This window comes from Centruroides sculpturatus, unplaced genomic scaffold (assembly GCF_000671375.1).
Source record: "Centruroides sculpturatus isolate CEXI.00-Female unplaced genomic scaffold, Cexi_2.0 scaffold929, whole genome shotgun sequence".
NCBI lineage: Eukaryota > Metazoa > Arthropoda > Arachnida > Scorpiones > Buthidae > Centruroides > Centruroides sculpturatus.
This window is the reverse complement of record NW_019385117.1, coordinates 100,075-123,236: the sequence shown is the minus strand read 5'-3', so window position 1 is coordinate 123,236 and position 23,162 is coordinate 100,075. Positions and strand designations below refer to the sequence as shown.

General features: G+C 27.1%; 1 protein-coding gene across 2 annotated transcripts in view; it reads right to left on the bottom strand.

Moving 5' to 3' along the window:
• Positions 1-22,391, bottom strand: part of LOC111635003 (microtubule-associated protein futsch-like) — a 29,239-nt gene extending 6,848 nt beyond the window's left edge. Inside the window, exons 1-4 of one of the 2 annotated variants that reach the window (XM_023379845.1) lie at positions 22,219-22,391; positions 10,727-10,822; positions 2,829-5,456; positions 1,194-2,137 (exon numbers count right to left, since the gene is read on the bottom strand). In XM_023379845.1, the coding sequence (XP_023235613.1) occupies positions 1,194-2,137; positions 2,829-5,456; positions 10,727-10,822; positions 22,219-22,348 (3,798 nt within the window). In that variant the 5' untranslated portion in view covers positions 22,349-22,391. Of the gene's footprint in view, positions 1-1,193; positions 2,634-2,664; positions 5,457-10,726; positions 10,823-22,218 lie in introns of both variants that reach the window. The other variant, XM_023379846.1, reaches the window with a different exon arrangement.
• Between the last annotated feature and the right edge of the window lie 771 nt (positions 22,392-23,162).

Below are 23,162 nucleotides of genomic sequence, written 5' to 3'. Positions count from 1 at the left end.
AACATGCGAAAACAAAATAAGATTCGTTGCTGCGCGATTCCGTTTTATTTTATCATAAAATTACTTCAATTATTATTTTAATTATTAGATAATAAAAATATTTGTACAAACTTTTACAGAAATAATTGAAAAAGAAACGTTTTCGTAACGTACGAAAAATGTATTATACGGGGGGTGCAAAAGAAGGTATACAATTGAGAATCTGAGAAACACAAATGTTTGGTATTCATTATTATTATTTTTATTATCTTTTATTAGTTCGTATTCCTTATTTGTGATTTAATTTGTACATAAAAAATAAATGTTTTTTCTTCCTATTTTCTCCCTGTATGTTTTTTCCATAACAACAACTGTACACCTACTTTTGCAACATCTGCATATAAAAATCCATAAAATTATTGTGATGACGTCGAATAATTTTATCGATTTTTATATATAATACTTTACAGCGTGCAATTTTTAATTATATTTACTTTAATTAATTATTTTATTTACTTTAATATATTTGTTCTCGACTTTAGTAGTGTCTGTCCCCTGTCCATCAGACTTTTCCTGATAACAACCGAGAAATACCAATCATCTTTCTAACTCCATCATGGAGAAAAAATTTTCAATTGAAATCATATCACTTTTGGTCTAGACCGGAGGTTCATATATAGTTAATCGGGGCTTCCTGTCCAAAAACTTTCCATACTCGTCTCGACTTAGATATAGCTAACTCTGTTCTCAAGATTAACGAAGGATAGGAAACAGATAGACGCCAGTGGAAAGTTATAGGTCTGCAATTAAATTGCAAACAGGTTTCCGTATAAATAAAAATGAAAACAATAGAAATATTTTAAAAACAAAAGATTATTTGTAATTAAAAACTGCTCTCTCAATATAAAATACCGAGCTTAAAATCGTTACTACACTTCTCTATCACGAGAAAAAAACAAACGACGGTAGTGAAAATCGAAAAATAATAATTAAATTTTTGAAAAAGTAAAACGAATACTGTTTGACAAGCAAGCGAAATTAGTGAGAGTTACCCATATAAAAAATAGTAATAAATAAATAATATATTAAGCACAATTCTCACATTACATCACATAAATATGATTAATATAATATATAGGTAATAATATATTCACAACAGTAAAACTATAAATGTTAAAAAAATTATCACAAAAAAATAAAAAATTAGAACCCACCTTCTCAATTTCCTTTTTAAACTCAGATTTTGGAGAAACTTTTTTTATTGGTAATACATCTTCACATATATCTGTTTTATAATCCTCTAAGAAAACATCATCTTTTGATGATAAATCACTCGCACTTTCAGAAGCCTTAACCTCTTCGACCTCTATAGTCTCTTCGACAAAATATCGATCTACAGGTGAAACAACTTCAGGAGAAAAATGCAAAATTTCACCAACATCACGTCTTTCATCACTTACTATTTCAGAAATAACTTCTGTCATGCTGGAAATTTCTTTAATAACAGCATCTTCCAATTTTTGAGTCTCCAGTATTGAACAAATACCAGTATCATCTTTTCTTGAAAACGAAGAAAGAACATCATCCTCAGGAAAGTATTCATCCTCAGAACTTGGTTTTTCTATAATTTCTTCTATTTCCTCAGTTACTTCAATGGTCAAATATTTCGAAATTGAATCCTCCTTCGGAGAAACAGAAATTTTCGGTGAATCTGATACATAATAGGAACCATCGACGAAATCTTTATCATCAACCTCATCACGAAGTAATTCCTCAGGTAAAACATCCGGGATCACAACGAAAGATTCCTCGATAATTTCTTCAACATAAGTTTCTTTACCACTGTCAAATGTCACAGGTTCTAATGAAGGTATTATTTCAACAAATTCCTCGGAGGGCGAAGTTTTCGGTTCTTCACCTACAGGCGCTTCTAAAACTTCGACAAACTCTTCAATCAATTCTTCCACTTCGATGTCAGATTTAAATGATTTTGTTTCCAAAACATCGAATTCTTCCAGGACTTCTTTTTTGATTTCTTCTTTAGGTGATATTTCTGGTTTTTCTGCGATCTCTTCTCTCGGAGAAACTACTTTCTCCACTGCAGGTTTGGCTTCGATTTCTTCGATCTCTTCTTTAGTGATTATCTCAGTCACAACTTCTTCTTTTGGAAAGACCGCGGGCTTCTCTACGATCTCTTCGACGACTTCTGTGACTTCTTTGGCGACAATCTCTTCTTTGGGCGATATTTTCTCTACTTCTGGTTTTTCTGCAACCTCCTTCACTACTTCCGTGATTTCCCTCACTTCCACTTCGGTGACCTCTTTGGTTACGATTTCGGTGACGATTTCTTCTTTGGGTGAGATTTTGGCAACTTCGGGTTCTGGGACGGCGACTTCAACGACATCTTCCTTGGTGACCTCGGTGATTACTTCCTTTTTGACTTTTGTTACCACCTCGACTTCCTCGGTCACTTCTTCTTCTGTGACTTCAGTGGTAATTTTTTCGACGGTGATTTTTTCTTTGGGTGTGATTTCGACCTCCTCCACCTCCTCTACGACTTCGGTAACAACTTCTTCCTTAGGAGATATTTTGGCCTCTTCAACTGCAGGCTTCTCGACAATTTCTTCCACCTCTTCGACGAGTTCTTCCGTGTTCTTCCGTTACGACTTCCTCTTTGGGTGGCACGGCTTCGGGAACTTCGATTTCTTCGGGTATTTCTTTTTTGATTTCTTCTTTAGGTGATATTTCTGGTTTTTCTGCGATCTCTTCTTTCGGAGAAACTACTTTCTCCACTGCAGGTTTGGCTTCGATTTCTTCGATCTCTTCTTTAGTGATAATCTTAGTCACAACTTTTGGAGATGGAGGTTGTTCTTTGGTATCTGGAATTTCTTTTTCTGCACGTTTTTGTTCTTCTGTTTTGATTTCTAAATGTTTTTTGATTGGTCTTATTGGTTTTGGTACTGCTTCTATTTTTTTTTGTTTTTCTGGAATTGTAGGTTTTATTTTCCTTTGTTTTTCTGTTTCTATGATTTTTTTCTTTTTTGTGACAAGTTTTTTCTGTTTATCTTTTTGTGGTAGTTTTTGTTTTTTTGGTGATGTTGGTGTTATCATTTTTTTAGGTTTTAATACTTCGATATCTGCCTTTTCTGTAATTTCTTTTATTTCTTTTTTCATTGGTGGTTGTATTTTCTTCTTTTTTTCTGGTGTTATTGGTATCTTTTTTGTTTCTTTGCGTTTTGTGATTTCTGTTGGTTTTGCTGGTGGTATAGTTGTTTTTTTTGGTTTAGTTACTTTTTGCTTCTCAGTTGTTTCAATTGGTTTTGTAATTAATGTGATATCTTTCTTTTGTTTTAGTTGTGTCAAGGGTTTCTTACGTTTTATTATTTTTACCTTCGTTTTCTCTGATTTTTTTATTGGTTCTGTCTCAATTGTTTTTGTTTCATCCTTTTTTTCTTCTATTTCCGAAATTTGTTTCTCTGCTACCTGTTGTTCCTCAGTAATTATTTGTTCTTTTTGTTTTTCTATAATTTTTTCACCTTTTTCTTCTGTCTTTAAATCTTTTTCTGGTTTTGATGTAATTTTCAATTTTTCTTTTTTTTGTGTTGCAAGTTTTCTCATTTTAGCTGTCATTTCTAGTTTTCTTTTAAGTGCTCTTTGTTCTAGTGTTTTTGTTGTTGGGTGCTTTAACTTTTTTATTATCTTTTCTTTTTCTCTTACATATTTCTTAGGCGTTTCATATTGTTTAATTGTTAATTTATCTTTTGGTTTAATTTTTCTTGTTAGCGAAAGTTCTTTGACACTTGTTATTCGTTTTCGTTTTGGTGATGGTTTTGCCACTCTTTTTACCGTTGTGATTTTTTCTTTAGTCTTTTTTATTGGACTACGTATAAGTATAATATCTTTTGGTACTTTTTCTATTTTTTGTTGTTCAACTGCTTGCAAATTTTTTAGATCTTTTACACCTTTTGTTGTTGGCATTTTTTGTATTACCGTGTCTTCGATTGGTTTTTTTCCTATTTCTGTCTTAAATTTTTCTTCTTTCTTTGAAAGTTTTATCTTTTGAACTTTTTTTGGTGATAGCGTTGTGATATCTGTAATATTAGCATCACCCATACCAATTAGTTTATGTTTAATGTCTTGAGGTAATGTAAAGGGAGCGTGATCTGTTGGAATTGTCGATGGAGATTTCATTACTGCTATAGATTTCAAGTATGCTTTGTCAAATTCGGTTTTTTCACTGATAGTTGTTTTTAATGACGTAGCTGTACAAGTTCTATATTGTAATAATTTAAGATCTTTTAATTTATCTAAACCTTCAAATATCCTGTTTTGTGGAGCACTTCCAGGAAACATTATACGAGTGATCGTATCTTCTGGATCAGCTGGCTTCCATATAATTATTGCACAGATTGACATGAAATGTGATAAAGGAAAACATAGTTCGTGAGGCCTGATTGATGTTTTACTAGAAAAAAATTTTTCTTTAAGTGTTTGCCATTGATGAAAAAATTCTCTTGTTTCTTTTCCATCTTTTGAAGGACTTAAAACATACATTTCTAGTGTCCCATGTCCTACTTTATGATAGAGTGTCAATGGTTCCATTACTGGACCTCTAAGGCATCTGTGAGGTTTTAAATCTAAATGGTGTAAATTTTTTAGAAATTGATAACCTTCGGTAATTACACTAATTAATAAATCGTCTTTACTCGAGTAAAAATCATCAGATAATGATTGTTTACATTCAGCAATATTACAAAATACATAACCTATTTGAGGATAAACTTTTTTATTTACCTTTCTTTTTAACAGCGTCGTAACTCCACATAAATTACTTTCACTTAATCTTGTAACCACCATTGCATCTAATCTATCCAAGTGTCTGATGAATTCCCAAAAACATGGTTTCCTTGTATAGCCACCATCGAATAACATATTAAATCCACTTACGCCAAACAAAGCACAATCACCTTGTCCACCAGGAAAAACATATAAAGTAGGTCTACTGAAACGAATATTACCAACAATGGATGAGGTTTTCATTAGTTGTTCCAAAGGATGACTAATTAACACACTTTTTAAACAGTCAATAATGGCTTCAGATCCCGGAACTTCCGAGACTTTTTCGCTTGGATTGATGATTATTTTTACATTTTTGTTGAATATTTGCTTTTGAATTTGAGAATTTGTCCAATCACCTTCTGAAATACAATGAACATGAACAGAACATCCTGGATAACACATTAGCACCGTTTGTACATCCGCATCTTGAAAGGCATCAACAAAATCACCAAAAGAAAATGTACCGTCCTGTAGTATCCAGGAACCAGTTGAAGAAAAGGCATAACCAGCGTGAATTAAATGTTTATGTCCAGTCACAGCAACTAATAAATTCTTTAAACATTGTTTTAATGTATTAACTTGTGGTTGCACAAGAATTTCTACAGCTAATAATTCCGTTGAGTATTGTAGAAGTAATTCTGAAAGAAATAATAAATGTATTAATTTATATAGATATTTGTTATTTATCCATTATTATTAAAATCTTAGCAATTTAAAAATTTATATATAAATAATGTTCATTAATTTTATATTTTATGCAATGTTTATATTATATATTTTATATTTTAACATATTATATATTTATTATTAACAGATTAATTAGATTAATTTCATAATTATTATTTTGTCAAAGTCTTACAAAAGAAATAACATAAAATTATACTTTAATTTAAAATACATTTCATTTTACAAACATTTCATTTATAAAAAGGAATAATTTGTCTAGATAGTTTACTAATTGAATTATGTTATTTACATTAGAAGAATGAATTTATATTTTCCATTTTATTATTATTTTTTAATTAAAACGTTTGGATATTCATTTTTGATTTATATTTTATGGTTTTTATCATAGTTAATACTCATAAAATATTTACAAACATTGCTAATTTGAAAATATTTTCAAGTTTAAAACTGTTAGGTTTTAATATCAAGTTTCTTTACGTTTTAATTTTGTGTTGAAAATACACCTTTGTTTCATTTCTTTAATCATTTAATTGATAAATAAATTAAGTCTTAATTATGAATGTATTTTAAGTAATATTTGTGTATAATTGCATATTTATTCGTAGAACAGAAACAGAGTTAAGTTGACATTTGTTTAGCCCAATTGTGAAATGACCTATGGACAATCAGATCCTTCACTCGTAAACAGAAAGAGACTCAAGACAATGTCTCCAGATGGAAAATGGACAGAGGGACTACCTTTCTAAGTTCCACTCGAAAGTCAACGCAAAATTTTCTTGTTTAATAATTAGTTATTAGGCTATTAGTTAATAAATCAAATAATTTTCAAAATATTTCGAGTAATTTGTATGATTTTACGTTTATTATTTCAAAGTATCATGATAAAAAGATCATAAAAAATGTTACGGAAGGAAAAATATAGAATATATTTACAGTTGATAAGTATGATAAAGAAATTTAAGCTTACCAACTATTTAGCATACATTTGCAATTTTAAGCACATTTGCATATTTAATATGTATTAAATATACAAATTAATTGTATATTTAACTAAACAAAAGTGAATATGTATTAAATATACAAATTAATTGTATATTTAATACATATTCACTTTTGTTTAGTTAAACAATTTCTAAAATTATTAATTGTTTTGTATTGAAAATCACAACTATTCCATATTTTTCACGTTCCAACAATGATTCTTTATATTCATGAAAAAAATGACAAACATTATATGGAGAATGTCCCACAAACAACACGGCTTCAATAAACGGTTAATATATGCATTATTAATGTATTAATAGTAAATTTATTTAATCTTATTTGCATTATTAATTTTTTATTAAGGTACCGAAATTCATTATTACATAAGGTAATGCAGACGGAAAATTTAAAATGTGATGATACCAAGCGTGAAAACTCGAATTAAAGGAAACTTACTTTATTGATAGAATGAGCAAATGCGGTGCTTAATAATAATTGTTCAGTTTCAAGTAAGGGTATCTGTTGTAATAATGTTCTACGTAACGAAAAATAGGAGCTAATTATAAATCGATACGAAACCCTTGCTTATATTAAATAACCTATAAATTATTGCACTTTGGAAGACAACCATCGTTTAGCATATCTAAGCTAGAGTCAAAGATGAGAAATGTAACTAAGTATAGTATACTTTACCATATGAAAGGATTCTAAAGTTTTCTGTGCCAATTACTTTCTTGTAGGTATAATTCAATCCTTTATCATGAATTAGATGAGGAACAAAGTCCATGTAATATGGGAAATGACAGAGTAAAGCCTAATGGAGCAACAGATTTACGAAAAACTGAGAAAAATAAATCGCTACATGTCCGACTAAGATAATTTCATTAAATTTGAATAATATTAACAAAAACATATCATGAAGTTCAGGAAGTCAATACTTTCAATTACATAAAGGCTTTCGATCAAATATCTGATCATCCTCAATTCATAACAAATAAAGTATTTTTTAATTAAAATGCATCAAATTTGCAGCACAAAATTAAAAATTTCCATATTTTTCAACATTACGCTTATGTGTATATCATCTATTTAAAAGATTATAATATTTAAATATTATCTTTAAAAAGATAATATTTAAATATTAATAAGTAAGCACAGCGTTGCACGCGCAAAAAATAAGAACAAACATTAAGATTAGTAGCTAATTTCGTACTTCTAACCCTTCTATTGTATTATATTATAGAATTTTAAACTACAAAGTTTATCATACATAGTCGATCTTACTTGTTTTTACCGGGTGCAAGAATTATGTCACCCGTCTTCCGAGGCTAATTAGAGAATTTTTAGATGGATCTAAAAATACGTTCGATTTAAGCAAAAAACCACATGTAAAATAAAACAGTAGAAGCCAAGTTCTTCAGTGTAATCCTTAACTCTCTCCCTCTCCCCCGCGGGGAAATTTCAAAAAATTCCTTCTTAGTATGCATTCTCATAGCGTATCTTAACTCTGTACCAAGTTTCAACTTTCAACTCCTAACCGTTTGGGCTCTGCACCTATCATCATCATCATCATCATCATCAACCCATCTCGATTACATTATAAGATTATAAACAGCCAATTTTAAACAAATCTTTTTTTAATAAATCACGCGTTTTGCTAGAAACGATTAAATGTTAGAGGAGAAGGTGGTATTATGGAACCCCAATTACATTTTAGTGAATTGTAAACAAAGTATCATAACTACACCTACAGTTTTTGTGCGAAAAGTACCGGTAACTAGTAAACTAAATGTTCCTAATTGGATTTTTCGCTAGTATAATTATAAGTATGGTTTATGAAAGCTTTTGTACAAAAAGTCCGAAAGTAGGCTTAGAGAAAATCGGGTGGTAATATGGAACCTTACTGTATATTTTCAAAAAATGCTTTAGGAAACAAATAGGAAAGGACAAAAAATGTTAAATAATTACCAAATTATTTACTCCAATGTATTTTATCGCAAAAATGCTTTTATAATAGAAAAACATGACCTCCGTCAACAATATATATTCCAGCAGATCTTTTTCGATATTCTCCGGAAGAATTGGCTTTCTACCTAGTGTCTTTTTCACAAATTGCACCGGAGGAATGTCTGCTTGCAAATAGAAAGTTCGGAGGAGTTGAGTTCCATATTACTGTAAAAGCACCAATGGGGTCCATATTTCACGCATCGCCATCTCGAATTAACTTATGTCTGTCAAGACCAAAATTTAAAAAACGTGAACATCACACAGATTAATATGTACCCCTAAGTCTCTGGAACGGAATACATGCACCAGTGAACCTACAACTACACGATTTATATTTTAAAAATAATTAAATTCACTTAGCATTCAAAACTTGCGAATTTTGAAAAAAACAAATTTGCTGATTAAATACCGACAACTGTTTAACTGAAGTAAAACGGGGTTTCCCCTGCTATGGATGTCTGCCTAGTTCAGTTCAGCCACATTCCGCTACAGTTTGCCTTTATTATCAGTTCGAAATGAGATGGTTCCATAATACCCGCAGTGTTCCATAATACCACCTTCTCCTCTATATTACGTGCATGAAAAGATTAAATGTTATATTGTATTATGAAACTTATATTTAATGTCACCTTTTTAATTCTCAGTTTCATATGTCAACATGTATGCAATTCAAGAGTAGATCTTCAGAACACAACAAAGAAAGTACAAAAATTATATTTTGTCTGTTATGCCCCGAAAATTTATTGTTCAATAATGAAAAAATAAAAATAAAAATGATAAAACTATAGAAAAACCGTCTCTGTTATATATTTTCAAAATTAAACTATTTTCTTATAGAGTTTGCAATTATATAACGATTTGATATAATATTTTCTTCTATATAATTCGTTTGTTTTGTTTTTATGACACGAGTCCGGTCCAATATTGAGTACTTGTTAATAATAAAGTCATGTTCCACAGATTCGATGAATTGAAGAAGCCGAAAAAGTTGTTATAAAAGATCATTTTGTTCCTTTAAGTACTTGTCAATTTTATCAAGATGAACAATGGTTTTAGTGAAAAAGCATTAAAAAAAACATTATAATCAATAGGATCGTTTAACGCTTCTGAACAACATAAAATATCACAATAGAATCAATCTATTGTAATCTCCTGTATCAACAGAAAAGAACAAAAGCGTATAATAGAAATGTCGATAAAAAGACAGTTAGGAGAAAATAAGAAAAGTAAAACGAATTTTCTTCATTTTTTATTTATTTTCCTGTTAGTTTAGAACGGAATTTATATAAATTATTCATACTTTTGATTTTAAAAAGCGAATTTTTATCACTTGAGATTTGCATTCAAATTAATTAAATCTAAATGTATTTTTATGTTAGCATAATAATAGAAGATAAGAAGCAAAACTATATCGAAATACAGTTAAAATGAAAAAAAAAATCTAACCCTGAATTATCCTGCAACAGTTTAGTAATTTGTAATGATTACAAAATAATTAAAATTAATATCATATTACTCGTATGTTTTACTAGTTCAATTTTGATTTTCCTCTTTTCGTTTTCGCTTTAATTCCGATCATTATGAAAACGAATAAACTTTTTGTTTTTTATTTTATAATTTGATTTAACATGCAGATAAGATAAGAAATTAAATAATGTACTAAAACAAAAGAAGAAATATATCTGATAATATTTGAACAATTTTAAAGTTTTAAAGTTCTATAAATGAAAGAAAATAGCAATTACAATTTAATAGAATATATACAGTATAAACTATATATTCCATTATTATTTTTGTCATTTTAAGTAATTATTCAAAAACTCAATATCATAAACAAGATACAATTTTATAATAATTGATAATGTTATTATTTTCTATTTAGTTTTATTCGGCAAAATGGTTTTTGGCCTGCACTATTTTACCAATTAAAATTTATTTTCAATAAAATTAATTGTATTGATTTGATATTAGTTTCAACGGTTTAAAACGCATCTTTTATATAGAATTTTTTTTATTTTTGTGAAAATTGTTAAAAATTTTATAAAAAGAAAATCATATCTTTGCTACAAAGTTTTTATTTTTTGCCTTCAATATATAAAATCTTATAAATTTTCCCTAACAATTTATAAATCTAGCATAATGTATTTTTATTTTATTTATTTTTAAATTCATTATTCATTTAATTTTGTTAAAATAATTAACATTAACATAAAATAATCAAAACTCTTACCGTTATCTATTTCCCCTGCTTCTTTTATACTATCACATATGTTTTCTAGGCCTTTCAGATCACAACCTGTAGTCTCAATATCCCATGATAAGAGACCTAAAATATAAAAATAAAATACATTTGATGAGATAAAATTTTATAAAAACGAACATTTATTCCAGTTACTTCTTTCATAATTATAGAAATTCATTTTTAAAGGCATTTAGAATTACAGAAACTTACCACTTGTACTGTATATTAATATATATATATAAAACCATCACCTTTCATAAATTAATTAATTTTGTTATAAACAAAAATATGTAAACATCTTAATGGAAATTTAAAGTAATAAAATAAAAATGGAAATTTAAAAAATACAAATAACTGTTGGGAATACTGTATTGCAATTGTATTGCTAAAAATACCTTTTTAAAATCTAATAATAGTTTATAAAAACATAATACAAAGAAAATTATTTTTATTTAAAATGACTAAATGAATAAGGCCGCTAAAGCGTGACCTGAGGGACCGAGTTCAAAGACAGATCTGATCTCCAGAAATATTTTGAGTAATGTGATCCGGATACGTACGGATCCACACAATCTTTACCATCCTCCTTCTCATTGTGGGCCTGACATATACTCATCGGCAATAATTGAAACTCATTCACATGTTTGAAGTGTAAAAAGTTAATCTGTAATCTAGTTTTTCATTTCGGTACATCTAGTATCAATATATAGCCGCTTATCAGCCGAACCTTCAATCTACACGTACAATTTTATTGTCCCTTTTCAGGTTATCACCGAGTCTTTCCGAAATCAATAAACTAGTTGAATCTGTTACCTAAATCTCTTGGCAGCCGTGATGAACTCCATTTTGGTTTCACTGAGAACACGCTGTCAATCGACTCATAGTAGTTAGGACAAGGCGAAGAACAGAAGACATTGTTAAAATCCTTAGGCTTATATATTTAGAAAGGCACTTCATAGATTAATTTGTTAATTTATTTATGTTTCCGCTAACTTCACGTGTTAGCTGATCATGCATGGCGCCATTTTTAACTATATACTACGCCCTCTACCAGAATTTACACTTATCTCTTAAATATAAAAATGTCTATACTTAAAAAATAATTTTTAAGGACCAACATTATCGTTTAATAATGTAATTGCGATGATTAAAAATTAGAATATATTCGTTATTCTATTTAATAAATATATTATAATTAAGATTAATTAATGCTGTTTGACTCATATTTCATATTTTCAGTCTTACAAATTTATACAGAAAAGCGTTATAATAAATGAAAGATTAACATAAAACTCTAATAAAATAGATTTAATTAATAATATAGAAAAAATAATTAATTTTTACGTAAATATTACACAAATAATTAGATTTATACTGTAATCGGGATTTTTTAAAGCAAATTTATTATTNTTATTTCATAATTTATTTATAACCAAAACTTTGAATTAAAAGCAGAATAATTGAGTAACAAGAAAAATAATAAGATATAATATTTATTATATACTTTATAATACTTTAATTAATTATCATAAATATATTCGAATAAGTTATAACAATTTATAATTATAATTCATTCGAAAATATTTATGATGATTAAAGTTTCATAAATTATAAGCTAAATTGGTATCTTATTATTTTTATTTGTTAATCAATTAAAATTAATAAGATACAATTTAACCTTTAAATTAAATCAAAATACTCAATTATTTTGTTTTAAATTCGAGGTTTGGATGTAAAAATGTTATAAAATAATATTAAAGATACGTATTCATAAAATCATATAGTATTTTTAAGAATAATATAAAATAATTAAAAAGTTTATTAAATTATTAAATTATTTGATGTAATAATATTATAGTAATTTAAGAGGCTGAGTCTGAGTAAGTGAATAATATTATATTCAAACAGCATGCTTTCATTTTTACAGTATTTTCGTTATAAAAAATTTAATTGGACACAAATATCGATTAAGTGAAAAATAAAAGATGGATCAAAAATGCAATATATTTTAAAATCCAATTTATAAATATTCATATATATTTACATAATGGTAAAAATTTATTGTTGAACGATGATTCATTCATGATACATATTTATAAACCATACGTTATTAGATATATAATAAATATTTTATAACTAATTGAACGAATGTATCTCAAATATATATATATATATGTACATAAAATTAAACGAATTCTATATAAAGAAGTATACAAATGATCCATATTCGAAACATTTTAGTTTTTAACTAACAGAATCGCCTCTACAGATTTGAAAAAAATTCAGATAGAACAGAAAATTCTAAAAATAAAAAATTCATAACGTTTGGCATAAAATAACTGAAAAATTTCTAATAGATTAATAGCTAGAAACTTATTACGATGAGTGGATATCTCTAATTCAAATCGTGACCTAATACTGTTAAAGAGGTGGTCAGGTTTGTCACACTCTCGTGTAGTTTAAAATTAAATAGCCTAACTAGTTTTATAACTAAATTAATATTTTACTGAATTAAGTTATTCTTCGCATAAATTTCCACTTATAATTCATTAAAGACAGATGTTGAAACTAGAAAAAGTTTTTAAAAAAATTATTTATTTATATTATGAAAAGGCTGTTACTTTATCATATATAGATTAATTAATTAATTAATTAATTTCCAACATTTTGAATGTTGATTATAAGATAAAGGGAGTTCCTAAGTTGTCAGATCTCATTACTCATTTTATGTCCTTTGAGACAATAACGCAAGAATTACAACTTGTATTAAAGTAGAGTACATTATAAAAATAGTATTTAAAATAGTATTTTTCGATAAAGTTTGTATTCAATTGTTTCGATAAAGTGGATAGAGTTAGTTATTTCATACACTTAGCATTAAACTTGTACTTTTTAAAATAGAATTTTATATTCTTATATATTGAAAAACATTATAGTGTTTCTGAAATCAATAAATATACAGTTGTAAAAAATATATTTCTATGCTAATATTAAGTAAGTAGCATTAATTTATTACGATATACAGTACATTGTTACATTATTATGTTATGGAAATTTTAATTAAAATTTGTTTTTAAAATGTTTTATATAAATTATTCACTATAAAATAATTGTTTGTTTGCTGCTTTTACAAAAAATAAAAAAATATTTAATAAATACTTTGAATTAATAATTTTTTTCGTGCGTTGATTGTAAAATTTGAATTTGTTAATATATTAAAATATCGAATCATTAATTTTCCAATAATTTAGAACAAAGAGGGTCCGGTATACAATGTCCGACATGTTTACTAATTATTTTTGTAATTTAATGTATAAAAATAATACACTTTTATTACATCTACTTAGCATAATGTATATAAAATGTAATTGAGGTTACCGTTACTTTGAATGAAAAATTTAAATAACTACGTATTTTTCGATCGATATGTTTAAATAGGATTGTATATTGTAACCCTCGCGTGTAACTAAATAAAATTTGCATATTCAGTTGGTAACATTGATAACGATGATTTTATGCAATTGACCTTTGCATATAGAGTACGGTTACTGACATTAAAATGTTACAACTCTTCTCTGCTTCCTTTTAAAAGATTGGCAAGAATTCCACTTGAGTTATAATAAACAAATGCAAATTTCATAAAACTTTTTACAGCTTATCAATTGATTTTATATATTCAGAGTTATATTTGTATTCTTTATTATAATCAATATTTCAGACTTTTTCGTTCAGCGATTAATAATGATCTTTAACAGAGAAACATTCATTTATATCACAAAGAAAATTATAATTGCAGAGAAAATAAATAATTAAAAAGATAAATGCTTTTTACGATTTTTAAAATTTAATATTATCATTTTTTTAAAACTGAAATATTTCATTATAATATTTATCAATAGAATAAAAGAACAATGCTTCTATATTGTTCCTTTGTTATGTTTTTTACATTCTGCATTGTGATTTGTTCTTATATTCACTCTAAAAACTGACTAAATAGTTCTTAAAAATTGTTATATTATATTTTGAAATTAGTATGCATGTGATGACTTAGAATCAATGAAGTAAACTTCAAAGAAAACTTTGCGTGCTTATCTCGTTAATTCAATACGACCTTTTTGCGATTATATTTTTCAACATTGAATACATTATTTATACAGTTTTAATAAGAATTCAATTGAGAAAAATATGTTTGGTTTGAATTAATATCAAGCACGTCCTTTAATAATGCTGTAATTAACTTAACTATTGAGATATACTTAACCTCTATTCTAATAAGTAAATCGATTACCTTGATGATAAAAATTTAATTATACCATAGATTATATCTACATTATAATTTAGTAGATATCAACGTATTACATCATGTGAAACTTGGGAAAATATTTTGTTTAATGAACTGAACCTAAATACTTAAACTGTAGAAAAATCTAATTTTAAAAGAATATTTTGTAATTACTCAAATTTTTTCCATTGTTAGTTGCTAACTACAACTCGTATTATAAATTTTATACGATAAAAATAGATATTTTTGAGGAAAAACATGTTAAACTGTGGAATTTCTTGTGTCTGATATTGTACAAATATTTTAAGAATAAAGTATCGAAAATAAATTAGGAAATTTCATCATCTTTGAATTATTATTGTTTCTAATCTATTTTTACATTCGGAACAAACAGTCTCTAAATTTCATTTTAAAAAAACAAGGTCGTTTTCTTAGTTTTTCTCAGGGAGGAATGAGGTTATTATTATTATTTAAATCAGATACATTCAGTTTATAATGTGTGTTACTACGTAAATCTTCTCTATGTATATTCAGGGCCTCTGAGAGAAATATTTTGACTGAGACTAATTAAATTTGGGTCCCCTTCCAGGCCCATAACTATAGGGAGACGAGGGGTGACTTAACTACTCCTAGAAAGTTTTGGGCTACTACTAGCAACTGTTCTAAATGAAGAAATTCTATTTAATTATTTATATTTTTTAAATAAATTTATAATTTTTAACGTTTAAATTTCAAATATTTTTGTACCTTTCTATACGTGCATAATTTAATTGTAGTATGTACTATTAAATAATGTAACTGTACTGTACATTATTTAATAGTAGGCTACTAGTAATATACTATATTTCAAAAATTTTTCGGGGTGGACCTTTGAACCCTCTTTCCTAGGGCACTCCATAATTCCTAGATCCCCGGAAGGCATTCTACAATTTGATAAAGCTATTCCTAGCCCCATTCGTATCCATATAATGTTAGTAACATTATGTTACTATTATTAACTCTTATAAATTATTTTATAATTATTCATTATNTTTTATATGAATTCCATGTTGTACAAGTCACTTAGATTTTACAAATACGTGAGCTGTTCACAGCCCGGCACACATATTTGTAATTTCTTAAAGTTATTTTTTTTAAAAATATGATAACAATTATTTCAAAATATAAGCAACATATCAGAAATGTCATTAAAATATAATCAACATTCAATTAATAAAATCTAAGTTTAATAATACATTATCATTATCTTTTTTATAAAATTTTTAAATAATTATACAATGAAAATACTATTTAATTAAAATATACATAAAAATATACCTTTGTCCTATCTCTGGGGCAGTGTTATTGGGTAATTCAGAGAGGGCACTTGGGGTAAAAACTTTAGTTTCTGTCAACTAAATTATGAATAAAAATTAATTCCGAAATTTATCACAAGATGAAAAATGGACGTTATGTTTAGCAATACAGCCAGAAAATCTATTGTAACGGTTTTTAAGATCTAAGGAAAGTGAAGAAGGGTACTGTATATGGATTCATGGACTCTTTCCTTGAAATATTATTTCAAGAGGACCACGGACTTCAAAGAGGAAATCTACATCTTTATTATGAGGAAATTTTATAGGGAAGGTTAATCTTAAATTTGAAAACTGACATATTTATATTCACTAATCATAAACTTAATTAAATTCCTTTAATTAACAATGTAAACAAATCACAATAGTTTTAGCGCTACCTGTAACTTTCTCACCAATAGAAATCACACACTTTTATTCATATTTTAGTTGCTCGCATATTGCTACATCATAGATTTGATTTATTTCTAATAGTTTAATAACAGTATTTCAATATTATTAATTTTCTTTGTAACCTTATGTATAGTATTTTATTTTATATATTTAAAATCATTATTTTGAGAAGTAATCCATAGACTTCACATGTATGCCAAAGCGGCCCATAGGACAAAAAAAGACTAAGAATTCCTAATTTCTATATAAATCGGGAATACTGTATATTTAAAATTCAGATAAAAGAATAATAATAAATCATAATAGCATTGCTATTAGCAACGTCCATTACGTGCTAAGTTCGATAATAGAACAATTCTCTAAGTTGTATAAAGTCACAGATAAAGGCTTCAATCTTGTTCGATATTCTTCCTTAGAAGTTAAAAACTAAAGTTTTATAAGAATTGTATAGAAGGCAAATACTGTTATTAATTTAATAGTAATTTTGAAAATTAATTTTTATGTATAATTTCTTTCTTATAAATCATTATTTAAATTAATAATCAACTCATAAAACATCTCGACGAACATTTTTTCCTGTAGATATAGTAATTAATGGATGAATTAGGAAACTAGTAATAAAGAACATATTGTAAATCCTATATAAAAGTTATGTACCGGATCCGTACATAAATTTATTTATTTCGAATAATATTTTAAAATAATAAATAAAAAATAACTTTATCTTTTTAAAATTTTCGTTATTTTAATTATTTTTGCCTTTCTAATCCTTAATAATGTTCTGATTTTCTGTTAAAACGTTTAGCTTAATAGCTTAAACAATTATTATAATTCGTAAGTTTTAATGAAAACAAAATAAAATTTCTTTTCTAAAAATATTTTAAAAAGTAAACATTTTTTTTTGCTTTTTTTATTTATTTATCTTTATACTGTATTTTTTTTCCTGTCTTCAACAATTATATAACTTCTAAAAAGATTAATTAAAACTTTCATTTCTTAATTAAGTTAATTTATTTAATGAAATTATTTTTAAAATAATATAATGCTAAATAAATAAATAAAAGAAATAATAAATTTTAATTTTAAATAGTACAATTCTCTAATGAGAAATCTTATAATGAAGTTTTCATTCAGGAGTAACAAACAACGGAATGGAATGAAATGATGTAAAATAACAAAGAATTAAACTAATATAAATTTTAAAATATTTAAATCTAAATGTTATTATGTTAAAAGATCAAAGTTTAATTTATTGTAATGTTGATTAAAAAAGCGACCTTTTAAAATATTTTATTATGCTGTAATAATATAAAAAATGTACTGTAGGTAATGCACGAGTGTATAAAAATAGAACATTATAATGTAATAACCATTCAATTTAAAATATTAATAATAATTTATACATTATATACATTATACAGTATAATTTAATGATTATTATTATTTTATATTATTATAATGTTAAAGTGGAAAATATAAATGTATATTTTTAATTTTTTGAAGAAAATTTACTTTTGTATTATAAATATAGTCTATATATATTAACTTTAACATACTTGTTATTTATCAGTATAAAAATGTTTATTGATTTTTAATATATTAGATAAAATCAATTATAATGATATTAAAATTGATTTCTGATATAAAAATGTTTATGTTTATTATTTCATTTGACTCTAAACTAAGATATAAATTGATAAAAACACAACAAAGGCCTATGTTTTATTTTATTTCAGGTCTACTGAATGAATTGACAAAAATTTAATGCACGAATCGAACAAATTACAAAATCGATTAAATCAATAATTATCTAATCGATTTTGTTATCGAATCCATATTTGACAAATAATTTGGCAAATCGACCGATTTTTTAATCATTGTTTTAAGTGATCAAAGGAAATCTCCTCAATCAGTTTCACTATTATTCAATATGAACATTTTTTAAACTTGGATATGAAAAATTAATATTGATTTTAATTGTAACTGTATATAATTGGATCAAAAATAAATTATTGTGAAATCTCAAGTTACTTTCCTTTTCTATGCATTTATTTAGATTCATGTTTATGAATTTTAAAAGTAAAGGAATGCCTTTGTTTAATGCAACTTCATTTAGTACGGGATTTACTATAGTACGATTTATAACATGGACTAGTGGAATCAGGTAACGCAGCGTGATTCACTATATTGTAGTCACTGCCTGACTAATATGTTTAATAGAATTATACTTTTAAAAATAAGTTTAATAAATAAAAAATATCTAAATGTACATTGCTGGAGAGGACAGCCGAATAGCCAAGAAGTTAAGGTGTCAGCTTATCGCTTTGGGGATCCAAGAGAAAAAAATCCACGAATTTTTCGGTGATGGCTCGTCCGGAATATGTCTAACCCTATCCCATTGTGGGCCTGGCCGAATCCATAATGGGCTTGATTTAAAAGACTCTCTTAGTATTTACAGGACGAAAAACGTTAAAAAAAATCACAGCTAGAGACTTGTCAATTTAGCTTGAGAAGAATTGGCAATACAGACTAGCGGCTACAACTACCCTAAGCATTTTTCGAGTTCACAAATACTCGAAGATTGCTTCTGACATAATTTTGAATAAAGATTTAAGTGAAGCGGCATTAACGCACGAAGAGCGTTAGGAAACAAAATTCGGTGTTACTAAGAGCTTCCATTTAGAAATGGAGGGTAAGAGAGTTAAAAAAATATTAGATAAGTATTTTTTTGTTTTGATAAAAATGTTAATATTTTAAAATTTAATTGAAAAATGAAATAATAAAAATTTCGATTTTGTAGTATCTTTTCATTTCATCTTCTCTTGTAGTTTTCATTTTCTTTCCTGGATTTTTGGGACTATTATTATGTTATTTAGAGTATTATTAAGTGAAAAAATATATTTTCAAATGAATTGTTATTATTCCTATTAAATATATTCAAGTGTGATAATTTTGTGAAACGCATTAATCGCACTAAACGGGGTATTATTATATTCAAGTTTTCAAGTAAATAAATTTATATATGCTGTAGCTAAAGTCAGTGAATCCGATAAAGCTAGGATTAACCGGCTAATATTGACTTTTTCAGTCTTTTGGTTAAAGCAAATTAATTTCGAACTTCATCCGTATAACGTTGACATTATTCAAAAACGGATGGATGAAGCTGGAAAAAATTTAAAATTCGAGCTTTGTTCGGATAATGTGGCTTATACCTATTGTTGTAGAGCTGAATACAGATGTTTCATTATTATAATATAGATGGACATTTTGTTTTTATCTACTTCTAAGGTAGTGAGAAAACAGCAATGTTGCCATGCCAAGTCTGACAATTTACCAGCCAGATTTATTTTTGGGGACAATTTATTTAAATGTAAATCTATACGTTTTTAGCTTTAAAAGATACAATTTTTAAAGCTGTTTATAATATATTTTGATGAAATAACTGGCAACGCTTATTTTTATTTTTCTCATTTTTATGCAATAGAGAGATAATAAATTTTAGTTGATTTAAAAAACGAAATTCCTATTTTATCCATCCAATCTGAATTGAAAAGCTCTTAGGTTCACCGGTTAAAGTGAAATTTTCTGTTCATTTTAACCAAAATGAAGCGGATAAAGCCCAAATTTTAAATTTTGTTTCAGCTTCATACATTCGTTTTTGAATCATGTCTGCTTTATACCGATAAAGTTCGAAATTGGTAGATTATTACTTGCTTTAATCCTAGTTTTATCTGATTCACGGGGTTTAGCCGTAACATATATAATGGGTACTAAAACATACCATCAAATGTTGGCGTTTTGTATACTATTTAATAATAGTTTTGTTAAAAAGAAATAATAACTGAAATATGAAAATTTCAAAAAATGCTCTGTAGTGATCAATCAATCAATCAATCACTGCTTTATTGTATGAACCTTAGTTCGTTACAAGAGAGTAACAGAAACAAAAATTAATGATCAATCAACTATTTCATTTATTAGTATTATTTTATATTTATTTATAAACCAGTTATTTACATTTTGACAAACTTAACTAATTAAATACGTTTTTTTTTATTTTACTAGACTAAATTATAATTTTAAATTAATATTTACTAATTTATATGTTACTGTATTTAAATTTATTCAATGATTAATTACACAACAAAGGCCTATGTTTTATTTTATTTCAGGTCTACTGAATGAATTGACAAAAATTTAATGCACGAATCGAACAAATTACAAAATCGATTAAATCAATAATTATCTAATCGATTTTGTTATCGAATCCATATTTGACAAATAATTTGGCAAATCGACCGATTTTTTAATCATTGTTTTAAGTGATCAAAGGAAATCTCCTCAATCAGTTTCACTATTATTCAATATGAACATTTTTTAAACTTGGATATGAAAAATTAATATTGATTTTAATTGTAACTGTATATAATTGGATCAAAAATAAATTATTGTGAAATCTCAAGTTACTTTCCTTTTCTATGCATTTATTTAGATTCATGTTTATGAATTTTAAAAGTAAAGGAATGCCTTTGTTTAATGCAACTTCATTTAGTACGGGATTTACTATAGTACGATTTATAACATGGACTAGTGGAATCAGGTAACGCAGCGTGATTCACTATATTGTAGTCACTGCCTGACTAATATGTTTAATAGAATTATACTTTTAAAAATAAGTTTAATAAATAAAAAATATCTAAATGTACATTGCTGGAGAGGACAGCCGAATAGCCAAGAAGTTAAGGTGTCAGCTTATCGCTTTGGGGATCCAAGAGAAAAAAATCCACGAATTTTTCGGTGATGGCTCGTCCGGAATATGTCTAACCCTATCCCATTGTGGGCCTGGCCGAATCCATAATGGGCTTGATTTAAAAGACTCTCTTAGTATTTACAGGACGAAAAACGTTAAAAAAAATCACAGCTAGAGACTTGTCAATTTAGCTTGAGAAGAATTGGCAATACAGACTAGCGGCTACAACTACCCTAAGCATTTTTCGAGTTCACAAATACTCGAAGATTGCTTCTGACATAATTTTGAATAAAGATTTAAGTGAAGCGGCATTAACGCACGAAGAGCGTTAGGAAACAAAATTCGGTGTTACTNTTTTAGAGATAATTAAATTCGTTATGCATTTCATAGATTGGTTTTTACTTTCCTTTTTTTTTTTGATGCTTTGTCTCTTATCTGAATCAAATTCATGTTTTAAATCGAAAATTTTCAGTAAATATCAATTTAAGAAATCGAATATAAGAGAAAAATAATTATTAAAACGAATTTTCTTATGCATTCCGTAAGTTGGTGATGATAGAATTGCAACTGCAGTCTATGCTGAGGGAGACGCCCTGGTGCCGCAATCTTCGATCGGTTCCATACAAAGCGATATAGTTCCAAAGTAAAAAATTTTGTCTCCGAATATCTTTAACAAAAACGTAGAAATATAATAAGAAATTACCTTTTCGTATTTTCTGTATTATTTTCTCTCTATGGTCATCCGTATGGGGTTCACTTACGACGATAAGAAGATAACACCCAGGAAGAGGACCGATTCCCCCGTCTTTGGACACAGGGGGTGACGGTTCCATGTTTGTGATGAGTGCAGACACTACTACTCTGTCCACTGCTCGGGACAGCTCTGACCAACAGCTCTTTGTGCGCTTGCCTAGAAGCTATCGCTGCTGCAGTGACAGGATCACGTGACCAGCACCGCAGAACTCGGCAGTGGTTGGGAACGGACGCAAAGTATCCCGTCCGGGAGAATACGTTGGCATGACGACCATGAATGTCGTACTTTAATAGTGGGTGGGGCTTGATAGGATTTAATTGCGTAGAAAAGTGATGCATAGGCAAATAGGATTTATTTAGATTTATACGTATAATATACCTACTGAATATATATATATATATAGATTTTTTTTACTTCCAATTCTTAAATTTTCATTCGCTTCAAAGAATAAGCACATCAGTTCAATTCGAAAGTTTGATAGCGAAAAGAATTTAAAGAAATATGTAAAAGCCATCTAATTATTATTGAAATGATCTATAATGACAACTAACGAAGTGTTTTAAAGCTAGATTATATTTTTACAGAAGAATGAATATCATTAATTATTCTGCTCCAATTGGCAGTTTCATTTTTAAACTAAAGAACAGTCCGAAAAGTTATCTATTCATTTGCATCCCTTGTTAAAATTCTGGTAAAATTAATGATTATTCATCAAGTTCATTCTTCGTTTGTGAAGCGGTAAACATTTTATTTTGAAGAATTTGTACCGCATTTAAAACCAATAAAAAACACACACTGTACTAATTTAAATAACTTTTATTATTATAAATCCGCTATTATTAATTAGTATTTATTTCTATAAAAATTTAATATATAATATTTATAACTACACA